This window comes from Lutra lutra, chromosome 4 (assembly GCF_902655055.1).
Source record: "Lutra lutra chromosome 4, mLutLut1.2, whole genome shotgun sequence".
NCBI classification, from domain to species: Eukaryota; Metazoa; Chordata; class Mammalia; order Carnivora; family Mustelidae; genus Lutra; species Lutra lutra.
In genome coordinates, this window is record NC_062281.1 from 45,948,570 (window position 1) to 45,967,585 (window position 19,016).

Here is a 19,016-nt window from a genome sequence, read left to right on the forward strand (position 1 = left end):
GGTTTTTGTGGTAGTCTCTTAGAATATTCAAGCTCTTTGTTTGTCGTATCAGAGCTGACATAAAATTATTCAGGGGCACCTGGGTGGCTCAGTTGGTTGAGCATCCGACTCTTGATTTCAGCTGAGGTCATGATCTCAGGGTTGTGGGACTGAGCCCCACAACAGTCTCCACACTCAGCATTGCATCTGCTTCTCCCTCTCCCTCCACCCCTCCCACTACTCAAATAAATAAAATAAATAAATAAAATCTTTTAAAAATTATTCATAAAAGTTTGGGGGCTAATTTAAAAGTTAAGAGGAAAAGTGAGCTTTGTATGGTGGTTCTTTGTTGTTCCGGCACACAGGACTTAGTGTCTGACACAGAGTATCAGCCATATTTTCTCTCTTCCCACTAAAATTAAAATATTAATATCTATAATATTTTATATTAAATTTCTAGGGATTCATGTTACTGGTAAAGAAACCTTGTGTCAAAGACTTTAAATAATCAACCAAGGACAGATTTCCTGTATAATCTATGACTGTGAGAGGGGGATTTCTGTCATGGGCTTTGAAATCTAGATTACCTTCTTCACCCTAAAGAATGGTTCCCATCAAATTCAATGACGGTAACAATTTTTCACACATTCTTTTCATTGGACTATGTCTTTCTGTATATCCTCTATATTAAAGGAAAATCCCTATGAGATTTTGTGAACCAGCCAGGACATAAACACAGTGAACTCCATGGACAATAAAGAGATTTTGAAATGCAAAATATAAAGGGCAAGAATTTAGGATTAGGAATTCAAAATATAAGCAGAAATGCAGAACCAATTAGAATAAATAGCAAAACAAAAATTTTAAATGTGGAGACCTCTTCCAACTCATTCTGATATAATTGACTCTGGTAGACATAATCTTTGAACACTAAGTTTACAGCTGGATCAGACTGAGAGAGACAGAGAATGAGAGAGAGATTGGGAGAGAGAGTGAAAGAAACTGATGGAGACAGGAGCTCAGAGAGAGTACACACAAATCTATTAAATCAATAAGTAAGGATAAATGACTAATTTCTTGCAAACTCAACTGGAATAACAGTTGTCAAGTTCAAACCTGAATTTTCACTTGGAAACTATTCACAGTTCAGAAGAAAAAAAGACAAAAAGATAGAGAGAGAAACTCTTTGTGCCAATCTCATCTGTATCTATTAATTTCAACCTGATGGCAGTGAGGATGGGAAGATAGAGGGGAAAATTATTTGTGCAAATGATTAAAATCCCATTGTTTTCTCTATGTAGATTTCTAATTACTTTGAATCATTGTTTTTAATCTAAAGTTCATTAAAAACAGATTCCCAGGAAAACTTAAAAATAAAAAAACCATTAAACCCATTAGTGAATGAGTCAAGAAAAATATTCAGCTGATACCCATGCTCAGCTTTCTTCCTATTATACTCCGAGTTCACTACTAAAACCTCTTGCTAGTCTATTTTCTCCCCCACTGTGAAACCTTTTAAGAACAGAAAAGAGAATATAATATTCTATATAGTAGGAGCTTCTTTTAAAGCAGGGAAACTTTTACATTTAAGTGCCGATCTACTAAATATACTGAGACAAAGAAAGTACTTAATATAAACATTCTTGTCTGTTAAAATAAAGAGAATTCACATTTACACTTTAAAATTAAATTTCATAGCTTTTAATTCATGGGAGTAGAGAATTGTTTTAAAAGAGAGATAACTTTTCAAAAGTTTGAGGATCCAGAGCCAAACTCTTTATTTACTCTACCCCCACAAAAAGAGTCAGCGCTTCTTTTTATTTGACAGGATCTGTTAGTAGCATCATACTTTCTATGGTCAGTTAGCCAGGATTTAAATTCCATAAATCGCCAATAATGTGCCATTGTATGCTCTTCTTACATCAAATCAATATATCCCATTCCTAAAGCAATCAATCAACTAAGTACTTATTGAAAGTAGTATAGCATTTAATGGAAATAACAGAAAACCATATTTTTGCCTCAAAGGATTGCATGGTTTAGATTTAGAGACAAGATTAATATGATTATGAAACAATTAGCAGAAAATAACAGAAGATATATAATTAAACAGTACTGTGTGAAAGTATACACTGCAATTATGAAAATTTGGAGAAAGAGGACAATCAAGAAAGAAGAAAAGGTTAGTGAATATATCTTAATAATAATAATCATGATTACTATTTTGTGGCAGATATTTCCATATTATCACTAAACTTTGCAAAATGAGTCTTTACCTGGGCCCTATTTCACAGCCAATGAAATTAAGGTTTAATTACAAGCAATGACCACCTAGAGTTCTCAATGCTAGAAAGTAGAGGGATTTAAGCCCAACCTCAACCAGTTGCTGAGTTCTTTCCACATTGCAATGCTGCTTTTACAGAGTTGGGTGGACCTGGATAGCTGGAAAGATTTATGAGGCAGAGGAGAGGGGCAGGATCATTCAGGCTAAATGCATAGCATGAGATATGGGGAAGCAGGAAACCATCCCTTCTCCCTGAGCCCACTATATGTACCAGAGACTGCTAGGTCTGGGAATCACTGGAAAGCAAAGCTGTCATGACCTCTGTCTTCATGTAGTTTATACCAGGGAGGTGAGCATGAATCAAAAAAATACAGAACAGGGCGCCTGGGTGGCTTAGTGGGTTAAAGCCTTTGCCTTCAGCTCAGGTCGTGATCCCAGAGTCTTGGGATCAAGCCCTGCATCGGGCTCTCTGCTCAATGGGGAGCCTGTTTCCTCTTCTCTCTCTGCCTGCCTCCCTGCCTACTTGTGATCTCTGTCTGTCAAATAAATACATAAAATCTTTAAAAAAAAAAAAAAAAGAAGTGTTTCTCCTTTAAAAAAAAAAAACACACACAGAACAAATGTAAAATTGTAACTTATATAAGTGCTTCAGAGAAGAGATACTCACTACAAGGAGAAAGCGGCATCAGAAATCTAACCTAATAAGAAAGGTCAAGGAAAACTTTCATGAGATGTGTAGATGTGTACATGATTACTTAAATATGGAAAAAGATACAGAATATCACAGCTTAGGTGGCAGAGATTGGTTATGTGGGGTGAGATAGGCATGGATAGTGGGAGAGGAGAAGAAATCCAAGAAAATAGCTTTCTGTGATTAAAACAGAATGTACACAATAGAGGTATGGCAACCAAATGCCATTGGTAAAGTCAAGGTCATAAAATTTCAGGTATTTTTATGCTCTTTCTTAATATTTCTGTACTGTTTGAATGCTTTTTACGGTAAGTATATGTTATTTATATAATTCTTTTTTGTAGAGTGAAATAACTTCCTTAAGAGAATGCTCTTGAAAAAATACATTTCAAAGGGAAGCAATCACTTTCAGACTATTTGTAATCTATATTTATTTAAAAAAATCCTGAAACCTAGAGGTAACATAGAGAAAAGAGAAACTGTAAATACTCCACCAAACTGACATTTTGAGAAAAATGTAAAAGAGAGAAAGCTTGTCTTTAGGTAGTGATAGTGACCATGAAGAGAATTAGATGGATTTGTAAGATAAATGAGCAGGGGGGGTGGGGGGGAGACAGAATCGGTTGGTGCATTGGGGGATGAAGAGGAAGACTATGTCCAAAGAAGTTAAGCATTGTGTTTTTGAAAAACACTGGAGTTAACATTTTGCTGACTTGATTTCATCCATTCGGTGAATATTGGTGAGGTAAGAAAGAAGGTTGTGTCTATGTGAATAAATAATTCACCTAGTTTTCTCAGTAGACAATTTTCATTTAGAGCAGTAATCGATTTTACTTTACCACCAGCAATTGTATTATGGCTGATGGGAAGTGAGTTCAGTAAAAATTAAAAGAAAATTCATATTCTTTATTGGGAAGAAGAGATGACAACCAGAAAAGAATTCTCTAGATAAGGTTAAAAATATAAGATGATCTGAAACATCATGAAAGCAAAAGTCTTCAACACAAATGATTAAAGGAAACAGTACAATTCTGTGAGTGCTCTGAAGAACAATGGAGAAAATGAGGCAAATGCACAGTGACAGAATAGAAGGCGGTAGGGAACCAAGTCCAAAAGTAAGAGATGAATCCCAGATACAAAGGTAGGATGGAGGGGCGGGGACATGTGCAAAGAATGGAAATAATGTACATAGAGAAAAAGAGTAACATCTCTACATTGTGGAAACTCCCACACTGTAAAAATCCTACATAATGATTTAAAAAAGGGAAGAGATTAAGGCAGCAATTAAGGCAATTAACTCTATACTGTACATCCAAATATATTCTATTGCTGGAGAGAATGAACCACCTTGTCATCAAAAAGAAAATACCTGAAAGTGATTTTTAAAACTGGCTGTGGAATATTTTGACTTCTGAGAGACAAAATAAATAGCTGAACATCTGAAAATTCACAGAAGTGGCCTGACAATCAGCTTGACTTTGGTTTTTAGGTAGCCCTGAGAGAAGCCCGGGCCCTTACACAGAGTATCTGTGAAACCTTGGGTGATTCACTGAACTTTATCCGCTTTCTTAACTGAATGTTGTGAAGAAGAAGAATACCTTTTTATTTCATTTCTGTGAAGATTATATAAGATGAGGCAAGTAAGCGCCTGGCACATGACCATTCAATAAATTTACTTTTCTATTTAATTAAAAAATTAAACATTTCCTCAACACTTTTTTTTTAGAAATCAGACATGAACTGCCTCGACACAAATTTGGCTTGTCTACCGTCAGAGACAATTGAGGCCGATTTTTTTTTTCCTTCAGAAATTGTAATTAAAGGGAATCCACTTCCCCATCATCTGAAAAAGAAAATCTCCTTAAAATTCTCTCCTTTATAAATCCCCCACACTATGCTAATCTTCTTAATTATAAAGTAGATTTGTCGAGTCCTCACTTTTCCTCCAGGAAAGAATCCTCAGCTCAATCAACACTGCAGATTGTAGAGTGGCCTGATTTAGTTGGAAGTGGTAATGGTGTCAAGGAAAAGCCTTCACAGGAAAGTAAAGAATTTTAAAAGGAACTCTCAGGAAACAGCCTGTGTTTTTCTCCCCCTCTCTTTAGGAGCTAGAAATGCTCAAAGAAAGTAGAATCGTTTCAGAGATGATTGAAGTGAAAGGCACATCTGAAAAATAGCTGAATATTAAGTAAATTTGTTGGCCACGGATTAGTGCTAATGGCCAGATCCAATCACTACCTGGAGACCCAGTTATGCGTTAGAGTGAGGTCTAATAAGACTGTAAAGCTTCTGTTTCCAGTCTCTAAAAATGGGGCAGAAAGCGTACCCGTATAGAATATAATCAAAGAGTGTCTCTTTTAGCCATGTTCATAGTGCTAATTTTTAAATCCTTAAGAAATAAGAAGAACACCATAAGTGAGAACTGCCCAGAGTGTCCAGACTAGGTGGGTAACTATGGAGAAAGACTCAGGGAATAAAGAACAGGTGTTATGCATTAAGTCTGCCTAAATTTTGGCAGTCCCTGAAGATACAGAGGCTTGGCAGGACCACAAGGAGCAAAGACATGGCACTGCAGACATGATTCTAGTAGTTGGAGCATGGGAACACAGGAACACTGGGAAGTGACCCAATCAGATGGTCAGGAAGGGAGCAGGTGTAGGGAACTAGAACCCTGGACAGCTCAGGGCCACCAGGAGGCCTGTTTAAACAATGATTTCTCCCTGGCTTCAATCTTTCCATTAAAAAGAGCTCCAGGGGGGCCCAGGTGGCTCCGTGGGTTGAGCCTCTGCCTTTGGCTGAGGTCATGATCTCAGGGTCTTGGGATGGAGCCCTGCATCAAGCTCTCTGCTGGGTGGGGCGCCTGCTTCCCCTGCCCCCTCTGCCTGCCTCTCTGCCTACTTGTGATCTCTCTCTCTCTGTGTCAAATAAATAAACAAATAAATTTTTTAAAAATAATATAAATAAAAAAATAAAAAGAGCTCCTGATTTTCCTGAATGACCCCACACTCAGTAAAGACTCTCTGGAATTCAAACTCCACCAAGCCTCTTGTCCTTTTAGGGAAATGGATTATATTCCTCTTCTCTTTCACATTGTATTTTCCTGAAAATGGTGATTTTTCAGGGATGTGAGTGTAACCCAAGCCAGGCTAACGTAATTCAAGATCAGAATTTTGCTGGGACTCTTGGGAAAGGAAGGTAATCTCTGGGAGTTTGCCAAGCTGGTGACAATATGAACCCAGAGCTTCTAGTGACTATCCTGTCATCTCAGCAAGAGGATGTGCGTGAGAGAACAGCCCCCACGGAGAAAATAAGAGGTGAGAGATGAGGGCAGACAGATTCCTACCACTGTTGTTGCAGTACTCGGCTCCAGCACACATGAAGCCAATCTCTGGACTTTTTAGATACATAATTTTCTAGGTCAGCTTAATTTATGCTTCTGTCACTCACAACCAGTGAAGTCCTGCCCACTCTATTATTTTCTGCCCTACTGTGATTTCTGCCAAGTAAAGCTTAGGGTAAGTTGAGGAATCTGTACAGAATGTTATTCTCTACCTCCTTAGTATCAGGCTCCTTTGACTCCTTGCCTCACTTGTCATATAAACATTCTGAACTAAAATCATTGGCCACAGTTGATAGATAATTGCTTCTCCCTCTGGAAAGCAGCATACATTGGCCAGCCTTTCTCTGTTTATGCCAAGGAGGTTACTTAATGTCTGGATAGGGGTCAGCTCACAGCCTAGTTCTTACAGCTAAGTCTTTGTAAAACATTTTTCATTTTAAATTCAATTTAGTTAACATATCGTGTATTACTAGCTTCAGGGGTAGAATTTAGTGATTCATCAGTTGCATAGAACACCCAGTGCTCCTAACTTCAGGTGCCCTCCTTAATGCCCATCACCCAGTTACCCCATTCCCCCACTCACTCCCCTCCAGCAATCCTCGGTTTGTGTCCTATAGTTAAGAGTCTTTTATGGTTTGCCTCCCTCTTTTTTACTTAATTTTTCTTTCCTTCCTCTATGTTTATCTGTTTTGTTTCTTAAATTCCACATGAGTGAAATCTTATGGTATTTCTTTCTCTGACTGATTTATTTCACTCAGCATAATATCCTCTAATTCCATCCACATCATTGCAAATGGCAAGATTTCATTTGTTTTGGTGGCTGAGTAATATTTCCTTATATATCTATACCACATCTTCTTTATCCATTTATCCACTGATGGACTTCTGGGCTCTTTCCATATTTTGACTATCGTGGACTTTGCTGCTATAAACATTGGAGTGCATGTGCTCCTTCTTGTCACTATTTTTGTATCCTTTGTATAAATGCCTACTAGTGCAATTGCTCTGTCATAAGGTAGCTCTATTAACGTTTTGAGGAACCTCCATACTGTTTTTCAGAGTGGCCGCACCAATTTACATTCCCACCAAGAGTGCAGCAGGGTTCCCCATTCTCCACATCCTCACCAACATCTATTTCCTGACTTGTTAATAAAGCCATTCTGACCAGCGTGATGTGGTATCTCATTGTGCTACAGCTAAGGCTTGATCGTGAAGCTGAAAGAAATGCTCCATCTGTGTTCTCTGCTCATTTGCTCATGGCCAGTTTGGGCCTTGCTAGAATATTGGAGCACTCTTCAGCCAGAGCTCCTTTGGCCAATCTGTATTGCTAAACCTCAACTCTGGACACCTGGTCTGTCCACTCCATTTCACCCTATTATAGTATGGTACTTTTCACTTTACTCTCTTGACATCTTGACAGATAGCTACACAACCTCTCCCTCTTTTCCAACTTCTTTACTGTGTACCTCTCAGTCATGGCATCCTTGCTTAGCCTAGCACCTGGGACTGTGACCTGCCCTATTCTCCAGGCACTTAAGTCTTGGTGCTGCTTTCTGAGCCTCCAGTTCCAGTTGAAGATGCGATTGGTTATGTTAATAGGGAGATCCCTCGTGCCCACTATGGAATTGCAATAAACTTTCCAGTCACAACGCAGTGCAAGCTGTGTCACATACTTTTCAGACCAACCTACTGTTTCTCCCTTGGGCACTGGTACTGCCTTCTTTTCTTACTGCCCACAAAATGTGTCTACTTAAGCATGTGATGAGTAACTCAAGGAGAAAGTGGTTGCATCAACTAACTCATCAAGCCTTAGCATTTCACTGTCGTGCACAAATAAAAGATGAACAACCTTCTGTTTCAGAAGGAACCAAATTCTGCCATCTGGAATAAATCCTTGGATATCATTGCTCTCCAATTATTATGGGATTTAATCTCATCGTTGGTGCATAAAACTGTCTTCAAATATTAGAAAGACTTGTCATAAAATATTTGTCTTCTGCATGCCCCTAAGGAACGGAACTAAGAAAAATAAGTAGAAGTTGCGAGAGAAATTTTCTGTTTAAGAAAGAGATTTTTAAGCGTTTAGAGCTAGCTCAAGATGGACTATGCTCTTTTAGTAGGTGGTGATATTTCTGTCACTTTGGTGTGCTTCAGTGATTTAACAAGTATTGGGTGAAATCCCAGTAATCGGCACTGAAAAAATTATTTTAGCCTAGAATGAGGAATACTCGACCTGAAGACAACAGTTGCCCATCTCTCTTAAACCCTCCCCCCAACTCCAATCTGCAGGCCCTGGGAAGATTTTCTGTGTGTTCACTCTCTGACCTAAGAGCAACACTCCCATCTGTTCTACCATTTGGTTTATCTTAACAATCTGGAACTCCAAAGTGCAGAACACCAGAAGAATCATTTTTGGTCTCTAGGGGATCTTTCCCCCGCCTGTGCTATGGTTAACACCAAGGGAATTATGTTAATTTATTCATGTGTTCCTCTGACTGAAAAATGCAGACAAGCTGGCATTCTGATGAGTAAGAGCACTTTTGATCAACTATGGAAGTTTCCTCTTGACCTAATGATCTTCCTTCTATCTATTCCTGCTCTCTGATGTGGTGGCTTCAATGTTAAGCTACTGAAGCTCTAGATTTAGTTTGTGCTAAACTTTGCCAAACTTAAATGTTATGGGCTTTGTGTATTCTTTTTCAGACAGTAACTTAAAATTTGAGAAAAACGTGTGCCCAAAACCCTTTAATGGAGATGGAAAAGCTGTAACAAGGCTAATTAAAATGACTGAGAAATTAATAATTCTTTTTTTTAAGAAGAGAAAAGATTAGGATATTTGATCCAGACAGCAGGCAGTTAATATGAGGCTTGACAGAAATCTGTGAAATCATGAAAGGCTTAGTAAGGTCAACATGGCATTTTCAGAATGTTGTGGACTATGAGGTTAAGTACACTTCCTTTAAAGTTTGAGAAAGTTAAAAATTTCAACAATATTTTGCCCTGTTGACAGAAACTTCTATTTTGACCTTCTTTTTCTTTGTTATGCTGTATAACCCAAGTATCCTCCACAGGAACAAGTTGGCCTTTTGTCCCATACTCAACCAACTACACCACTGAAGAAAAAAACTCCTGAAAAATCCTGAATGTACAAACATAATGGAAAAGATCTACCAAATTTAAAATTAATTTTTGAATATAGAGGATGAAAATTTAGACTTCTGATGCCTTCAGATTTCTCCTACTTTCATTCAGGTTGTTTTTATTTCTAGTCCTTGCTCCGAGTGAAATCTGCAGCCATCTACATTAGGCCTGAATATAATTTCTGACAAAACATTATCTTAAAATTCTAGTCAAAAATTAGGATGATTCATGGAATTCTCATTAGAAGGATATTATACCAAATCTTGAGCTTAAGCTTGCAACTCTGCAGGCTGGAAAGGGTGACCACAACTCCCTTGACACCTCCCTTAATATGGAGGGACGTGTGGTTGATGGTTTCATTTTGAAATACACTAGAAAAATTCTCTATGATTCAGACCTATAAATACTTCCTATCTTGGTAGTATTCATGTATAGAAATCTTTGCAGTGTCTCAAATGTGTAAGTTCTTATGAAGATGCATGTCTTCGGGTCTGTTCTATTCTTTTATTTGTTGGTGATAGTTTACTTGCATCCAGGAAAGGAAATCTGACTGAAAAGATTTAAGTGGTTCCAGGGCATACTAAAAGCTGCAGTCGAATCTTCTAAACCTAATTTCTTAAATGAACATGTTGATTTTTTAAAATAAAATAGAGGGTGCCTGGGTGGCTCAGCGGGTTGAAGCCTCTGCCTTCGGCTCCTATCATGATCCTGGGGTCCGGGATGGACACCCGCATCGGGCTCTCTGCTCAGCGGGGAGCCTTCCCCCCCTCCCTACCTACTTGTGATCTCTGTCTGGCAAATAAATAAATAAAATTTAAATAAATAAATAAATGAAATAAAAGAGAAAAGAAACGTATGAACGAAAGGAAAGGGAGAAAACCTAGAGAATTGGATTTGGAAATTAAAACTGCTATGTAGGGGAGCCTGGGTAGCTCAGTGGGTTAAAACCTCTGCCTTCGGCTCAGGTCATGATCCCAGTGTCCCGGGATCAAGCCCCGAGAGAGAGTAGGGCTCTCTGCTCAGCGGGGAGCCTGCTTCCCCCCCACTCTCTCTGCCTACCTCTCTGCCTACTTGTGATCTCTGTCTGGCAAATAAATAAATAAAATCTTAAAAAAACTAAAAATAAAATAAAACTTCTACCTAAATGTGTGTGGACAGGGCAACATATATATTTTTAACTTAAAATTTTGTTTTAATTATTGCACCACTCTCTGTTAAAGTTTGTTCATTTAAAAGCTTCCTATAAAAACATGGTTTCTGAAAATCTGTACGTTTACCTGCTGGCTTTTTTGATATCCTTTTATAAGGAACAATTTACTTAATTTTGGTATTTAAAATAACTTAATTATTTATACTTCTAAATAATATTTGCTTTCCATGATTGAGCATAATATTTCCAGGATATTCTTCATGGGAAAAAAGGGGAGAATTTAGCTAGCAAGATAGGTTCTCAATATTTTCCTTCTTTCTAAATATTTTCAGAGTGGATATGTCACTTTTCAAACACAGCAAATCTAATATTTATAGCAAAAAAGACAGATTTCTATAGATGACAAAAATGAGCTGAGATAATACTTAGAATACACTTTTGCATAGAATGGAATCTTACTCAAATAAGCTTAAGAAAATGCAGTGCATTAAGTGGATAGTGATTTAATGGACTCCAAGAGGAAGTTAAACCACCAGATATCAGGAGGGGCAGGAACCAGGCATCCCCAAGGGCCTCAGCAGCAGACATTCGTGGAATTTGAATCTCTTGGGTCACCATAAATGTGAGACAATGAGTCTGCAGGACGAGCTTTAGCCTATGTATAACTTGGCTCCTTCAGGCCAGGATGTACCCTTGAGCAAATTTGAATGGTTGGCAATGCTTAGCACATGAGAACATATTTTCTTAGAAGTTATGTGGGAGGGGAAAAATTATATGGCATGTATAGTACAATCACTAAAATAATTAAAACTTGGATCATACAAAGACAAAAGTTACCATTTGCTTGAAGTATAGCTCTGAAATATCTACGTCAGTGTTTGAATTAATCTCCCTAAAAGATCAAAGCTGACACTGACATACTTTCTTTAAAAAAAAAATACAATTCAGAAATGTCTACATTAGCTCCAAATTAAGTTGAATACCAGTATCAGAAAAGTTACCAGAAAACACTTAAGTGCTTTTACTAATGCATATGTGAGAGTAACTGGTAGAAATCATCACTCTTAAAAAAAAAAAAAAAAAAGAAATCATCACTCTTTTGGACTTACTGTATAAATCATTGCATAGACTTGTTTAGCACTTAATGTAATCTTAATGCTATGCCAAGTAATCTCAACTAATAAATGTCTAAATAAAATAGCAAAACCAGTCCAACAAGGTCTATTGAAAACTTTGTTTTTCACTAATAGGAGCAAATGTGTGTGTGTGTGTGTGTGTGTGTGTGTGTGTGTGTTCTTAAGATGTTATTTATTTGACAGAGAGAGATACAGCGGGAGAGGGAACACAAGCAATGGGAGTGGGAGAGGGAGAAGCAGGCTCCCCGCTGAGCAGGGAGCCTGATGCGGGGCTCCATCCCAAGACCCTGCCATCATGATCTGAGCCAAAGGCAGGCGCTTAACAACTGAGCCACCCAGGCACCCCAGGAGTCAATGTGTTTTGAAAAATCTCTGTGACACCGAATTTTGCAACTATGACTTTCAATGATTGTTCCAAAACTGGATATTGTTAAAACTCTAGTAATAAATGTAATGAAGATGAAATAATCAGCATACATAATGAAGTATTAGCATCTCAACTTCCAACACCTGAGCCACAAAGGGAGCCTCCGCTTTTTCACTTAGATAACATTTCTCGGAATGGTTCACATGGCTTCCTTTCTTCCATGCATAAACATTATTCCCCAGCAGTCATTTAAGAATTCAGCTAGCATCTGTGGTCTTTCTCCACATTTACCCCATTAGCATTGCCCCTCAGTGGCGCCACAATGACCTACAAAGTTATTTCTCCCTGGTTTAAGAGCTTTAAGAGCGTCTCCTGGCCTGCAGTTTAAATTTGAAACACTTTTGCTTCTCAGAATGCCAGTTCCTTCTTGTCTGGCCCATTCTTCCCTTCCCATATTTTTCTCCTCCTGCACTCAGCCTTACCAACTGACATTTTGGTGACGCGAAAATACTTGTCACTCCCGTCCAGCTTATACTTCCAGGTCTTTCCTTATGCATTTTTCCTCTAGTTGGAGTATATATCCTTTCATCCTCTTCTTTATCTAATCAGTTTCTGCTCTCCCATAAAGACTCAGCTTCTGGCTTCCTAATCCTCAGAACATTCCTGGAGCCTGCCAAAGTAGGCTAAAATTCCCTGCCCCACTGTGTTATCCCAAAGTGTTCTACATACCTCAGTCACAATACCTCTACATATTATACCTCTACATACTATCCCAAAGTCCTCCATACCTCAGTCACAGTACCTATGACATTATATAGAAGTGATCAGTGAGTCGGTCTGCTGTTCCATAAATTATAAGCTGGTTCCATGCTGTACCAATACCCAAGAGGGACTTAGATTTGTTGAACAGCTCACACTATTTCTGACAACAAAAAACATAAGCGGTTTCATAGGGAATTTGAAATTCCAACAGAAGTCAAGAAATTTACAAACTGATTATTTAACAAATTTGCAGCTGCTTGAGTTAGGTGAATTTAATCTTTTAATTTTTCTTACTAGTTTGTCACAAAAAGAGTTTATGCTTAGAGGTAGCCCAAGAGCATTTTTCTTGGCAGGCTGGCTCACTGCCTGGAACCATGTCAACACTTTGCCTAAAGCAAGACAGTGATTGTTCAAGTAGCAGACACGCTGACTGATGGATCTCACGGCAAGACTGAAATGATGCATTTTCCACATTAGAATTCTGTAATCATGACTGTCACAAATGTGATTTGATTCAATTACCCAAATCAAACAGCACATTTCTCTTGTTCTATATCCTAAATTCCTCATTATTTTATATTTTTAAGTATAGTAAGAATAGAAATAGAAACTTTATCAATACTCAACTGATGCAAAGGAAAGACCTATATACATAAAATAAATAAAATAGATCACTGTACTCATTCATTATTCAGAAAAGAATTCTGTGTCCCAAATTACTTGCATACCCCAGGGAACAGTGATTTGTCCAGATAATCACTGCAGCTCTGCATTTCATTGCACTAATATAAGAATGGCCTAAGGACAATTTTTAGATGAAGCAAACAGAGATAAAACCTAAGAAACAAGGTAAAATTCTATTTTCTTAATATTGATAGAATTAGAATTATTTATAATCTTTGCGTTTGTTTTACATTTTGCACACTCTAAAGTAACCTTAAGAGGGCTCCCTACAGGGCGCCTGGGTGGCTCAGTTGGCTAAGTGACTGCCTTCAGCTCAGGTCATGATCCCTGAGTCCTGGGATCGAGTCCCACATCGAGTCCCGCAACGGGCTCCCCGCTCCACAGAGAGTCTGCTTCTCCTTCCAACCTTCTCCTCCCTCATGCTCTCTCTCACTGTCTCTCTCTCAAATAAATAAATAAAATATTTTTTTTAAAAGAGGGCTCCCTACAGAAGATCACTGTTTCACAATTCAGTGCTCCGTTTTTCAGAGAATTTCAATTACTAAAGAGGGGGAATCTCAAAACTAACCATAAGGAATTAAACATTACAAAAGGTGCCCTCTGCATATTTCCTCCTTCTCCCCTTCATCAGTATGTGCTTGGTCACACCTCTACATCGTTTGCAGAATCCAATGATAAAAAAGTTCCTTACTTGGTATTATGTGTATCAATGGTATGGAAGAGCTCATGTAATTCTTCTCCACTCAGAACACCATCTGCAAAATATGCTTTGAATTCTTCAAAGGACAATTTTCCATCATCTGAAATGGTAGGAACAGACAGAAGAGAAGCAGATCATTTCACCTCTGTATATTGTTACATCTTTTAATTTTAAAAACTGTCCCAATGCTTATGCAGGTTTATTTGTGTATGTAAACACATTTATTTTAAAAGAATGAATAATTCAAAGTGCAAAAAAGAAAAATAATTTAATATCTCTCTATAGTACATAGTCTTCAGATGTATACTCCCTGATGAAATAGGTCTACATGGTTTTAAGTATGTTTGGGATCATTTATTTCTAGGGCAAACATTTAACAAACAATTTAACATGTCAAAAAGTTATCCACCCAACCAAATAATAGCCTAAGACAGAGTCAATTATTTAGACATTTTGTCTTGATATACAAGACCTAGCAGGTTACAGAATAAATACTAGATGTTTAATAATGCATATTGATTAAATGAATGCTAACATTTAGATTTTAGAATCGTTATTACAATCCAACAAACGGTATTCATTCCCTACTATTTAAACAAAAGAACAGTTTTTAAAGACAAGCACGTTCTACTTATTGTGAAATACAAAAGTGAATGACAATTAAATAAGGGAGTCTAATAAAAAGAGATAAGATGTGTAGATGTAAGTGTAAGTGTGTTACACAGTAACACACAGTAAGGGCAATAAGAGATATACTTTGGAATATATGGGAGTTAGGGCAATCAAAGATCCTTTCATTTGGGAGCATGAGGAGTTTTAGTAACTTTTGCATCTGACATTCTGCAACAGATAAATGTGGATAAGTAGAGATTGAAGAAACACAGTAACAGATTAAAGTAAAAGATCTCTACAAGATACAGAAGCAGAAAATTTAAGGGAGTGAATAGATATGAAGGAAAAAGAAAACATCCTTCTTTCTATGCAGGAAACTGGTTTGCCAGTTACCTCAGGTAAGTTGCCAAGTGATTTAAGTGGTGGAATGTTCCTCTCCATTTAAAAAGAGGAGGAAGGAATTTAGGGTCACAAAACTCCTACGAGTGGTCCTACCAACACCATACTCAACAAAGTAGAATTTGTCTTTGAGAAAAAGGTGATAAGATTTAATACGATTGGATCTTCAAGACCCATTTGGGTCTTTTTTTTTTTTTCCCTCAAAAGATGGCCCACAGACCCCCTGGAGTTCAGTTAAAATACAAATTTCTGGGCCCTACCAGAACATCTAAATCTCGTAGAGGGCATGGAAGGGAGGGGCAGTCAAGAAATCAAGATTTTTAATGACCTGTGAGAGTCCTCCTCACACTAAAACTTACCATAAAGGACACAATAGGCCTAATCACTGAGTGAGCTGCTTTTTCAGATAGGGATTTAAAGGTTGTAATATTTTCAGAAATCCTTATTTGCAAAATATAAACATAAAGACCCTTGAGAGTTTTAAAATTCCATATAATTATACTTTTAACTTAATAGGTGTATTAAAGCAATCTTCCAGTTAATTCTTGCCAATAGCTAACTGAGCAGACTTAGCATTAGAGGTCACAACAAACCTGATCTAGATTGTGCACTGAATGAGATCCTCACTCCCAGAGGTCCCCTGGATGGACCTACCCCAGTCTAGCTCAGCCATTCGAAGACCACAGCAACCCATTGCAAAATGAAACTGAATCCACCAGGCTCATCAATTGTCTGATTTTGTATTTCTGCTTTTGGATGGGATATTTTAGTGTCATATCTCAAATAACTATGTTTAACTTTGGCTCAGTGTAACCCAAGGTATATTCCAGACTGGACATATTATAGTTATCGCTACTGTGTATCTCCTTACTTTGACAAAATAATATATCACAAGGTTGGGGAACTGGACACAAACCACATCTAGGTATAGGAGAAAAAAAAGAGAGGAAGGAAGGAAGGAAGGAAGGAAGGAAGGAAGGAAGGAAGGAAGGAAGGGGAAGGAAGAAGAGAGGGAGAGAGGGAGGAAGAGAAGAGGGAGGGGAGGAGGTGGGAGAGAGGGAGGGAGAAGAAAGGAAAAAGGAAAGGAAGGGAGGAAGTAAAGAGAGGGAGAAAGGAAGAGGCAGAGAGAAAGAAAAGAAGATAGAAGATAGAAGAAGATAGAAATCAACTCATAATGGAGAGGAGGAAACTCTACTACGGAAATTTGTAACAGATGTAATACATACATATCCATGGTGGAACAGGTTTCCTTTGGTGAATATTTAATGGTTCTCAGGTAAACTGAACTGGGCTATTATAGAACTTAACCTGCCTGTGCACCCTATGGACAGCATGAGCCTCTGTATACTGCTTTATAATCCCCATAAGTAAGTAAGCTTGAGTGGCAATGTAAATACTGTCAAATAAAAGCACTGAACAACAAATGCTCTGATCATTCTACGGGTCTAAAAGCCTTTTTTCTTTGTAATTCTTATTAGAAAAAATATAAAAAGATAAAGGAGGCATTCAATTTTAGTCCTGACTTGAAGGATGGAAACTACATTTTGAAAGTCTGTTTCTACCACATCCAAGACTCCTAGAAGTCTTAAATTCAGGATACCATACTTTTAAATAAGCAGTTACAATAAGTTACTTTGGAGTATTTCTAGACTAATTCCTTAATGTTAAACAAAAGTATCACAGTTTTTTGTTTTTAAGGAAAAGGAGACAAAATACTCCTTTCTAGTGTGGTTCTACATTAACAAATCAATCTCGATTTTTTTTATTAAAATATTTTTTTCAACTTCAATTTTTCAACTGATCTTTTCTTTTGAAATGGAACATAATTAAACCTTGATTTATACTGCCTTACAGATTAGCCAAATCTTGTAAGATCTGATATACTATGACAATAAATCTTTTTTTTTCTTTCAAGATTTTACTTAAATTTTATTTAAATTTAAATTTAAACTCAATTTAGTTAACATATAGTGTAGTATTAGTTTCAGGTGGAGAATTTAGTGATTCATCCCTTGCATATAACACCCAGTGCTCATTACAACAAGTGCCCTCCTCAATGCCCATCACCCATTTACCCCATTCCCCCACCCACAGGCCCTCCTATAATAAATCTTAATCTTTACCAACAAATGATACAGGTTTTTCAGTTTTTCATATCTGAATTACATGCTTCGCCTGAGTTTGTCCTGAGCATAGCTGGCCCCTCCTTTGCTTTATTTTTAAAGTATTCTGATCTTATACTCTACATTCCATTAATTTTTGAGATGGAGGTAGCAGATTGCAGTTGCTTAGAACAGTCTTTTTTTTTAATCTTTTTTTTTTTAAGATTTTATTTATTTATTTCTCAGAGTGAGCACAGGCAAACAGAGTGGCAGGCAGAGGCAGAGGGAGAAGCAGGCTCCCTGCTGAGCAAGGAGCCCGATCGATGCAGGACTCGATCCCAGGACGCTGGGATCATGACCTGAGCCGAAGGCAGCCGCTTAAACAACTGAGCTGCCCAGGCGTCCTGCTTAGTACAGTCTTAGAACAAAGAAAATTTGAGTTTTTAACATGGATTTGCAAATTATTAGTATAGCACTTTTACCCACTGTCTCATCAAATTTTTACTCAGATCCTACTATGACCCAACACTGTTTTGTGCTAAGAACATAGACAGGCAAGCCCTTAAGGATTTTGTACTTATGATGGAGGATATAGCAAATGAACAGCTAAAGACTGTTTGATAAGGGTAATTCTAGGAGACCCAGGATGATGTGAAACCATGCAGAAAAGAAACAAACCCTGATGTAGGTAGGTATATAGGGAAGGCTTTCCAGAATAAGTGACATTTCAGCTGAAATACAAATGAAAAACAAAGGTTAATGGGGAAAGATCTGTAAAGGGGAAGAGTATTCCCAGTAGAGGAAATGCTAACCACAAAGCTAGGAGGCAAGAAATGATACGGTTTGGGAATTGAAAAGAAAACTCAGTAAACTTGGTCAAAGAGTACATACCAGAGTAGAACGAATCATAGTTACTAGGTGCTGGGGGGAGGGGAAACTGGGAGATGTTGGTGAAGGGATACAAAATTTCAGTTATGCAAGATGATTAAGTTCTGGAGAGCTAATGTACAATGATGTGACTACAGCTAACAATATTGTATTGTATACTTGAAATTTCCTAAAAGGGCAGCTATTAAGTATTTTTACCATAAAAAAAGAGTAATTGTGTGAGGAGATGAATATGTTAAGTAGCTTTATTGTACCAAATATTGCACAATACATATGTCTGTCAAGTTGCACACCTTAAATATATACAATCTTAAAGTGTCAACTATGCATCAACAAAGCTGGGACAAAAGACTACATGCTGGGTGGGAGGAAGGACAAGCCAGAGAGTTAGACACAGAGAGTCAATATCATGAAAAACCATACAAATCATGGTAAAGACTTCTGAATTTGCCCCAAGAGGAGCCACTGCCCTATTAGGAAGCTTACGTGGCTGCAGTGAGTAGAGTGGAGTGGACAGGTGTGGCACCAGAAGAGAAGACACATTAGAGGTCATTGCCATAATTAGGGTAAGAATAAATGGCGGCTTAAACCTTGGTGGTAACAGTAAGAACACAAAGTAAGTGACCAGATTTATAATCTATTTAGGAAACAGAATCAATAAGAACTGGTGATCAGTTAGAGGTGATGAATGAGAGGGAACAATAAGTCAAACATGACACCCATCCAAAATTGAGTAATCAGATGGATAATATCTTCATTCTCGCAAGAGAGAACACAAGGC

The 19,016-nt window shown here is 37.7% G+C and overlaps 1 protein-coding gene across 1 annotated transcript in view; it reads right to left on the reverse strand.

Moving 5' to 3' along the window:
- Window positions 1-19,016, reverse strand: part of NECAB1 (N-terminal EF-hand calcium binding protein 1) — a 206,340-nt gene that overhangs the window by 155,091 nt on the left and 32,233 nt on the right. Inside the window, exon 3 of the mRNA XM_047728083.1 lies at window positions 14,226-14,334. Coding sequence (XP_047584039.1) covers window positions 14,226-14,334 — 109 coding nt within the window. The remainder of the gene's footprint in view (window positions 1-14,225; window positions 14,335-19,016) is intronic.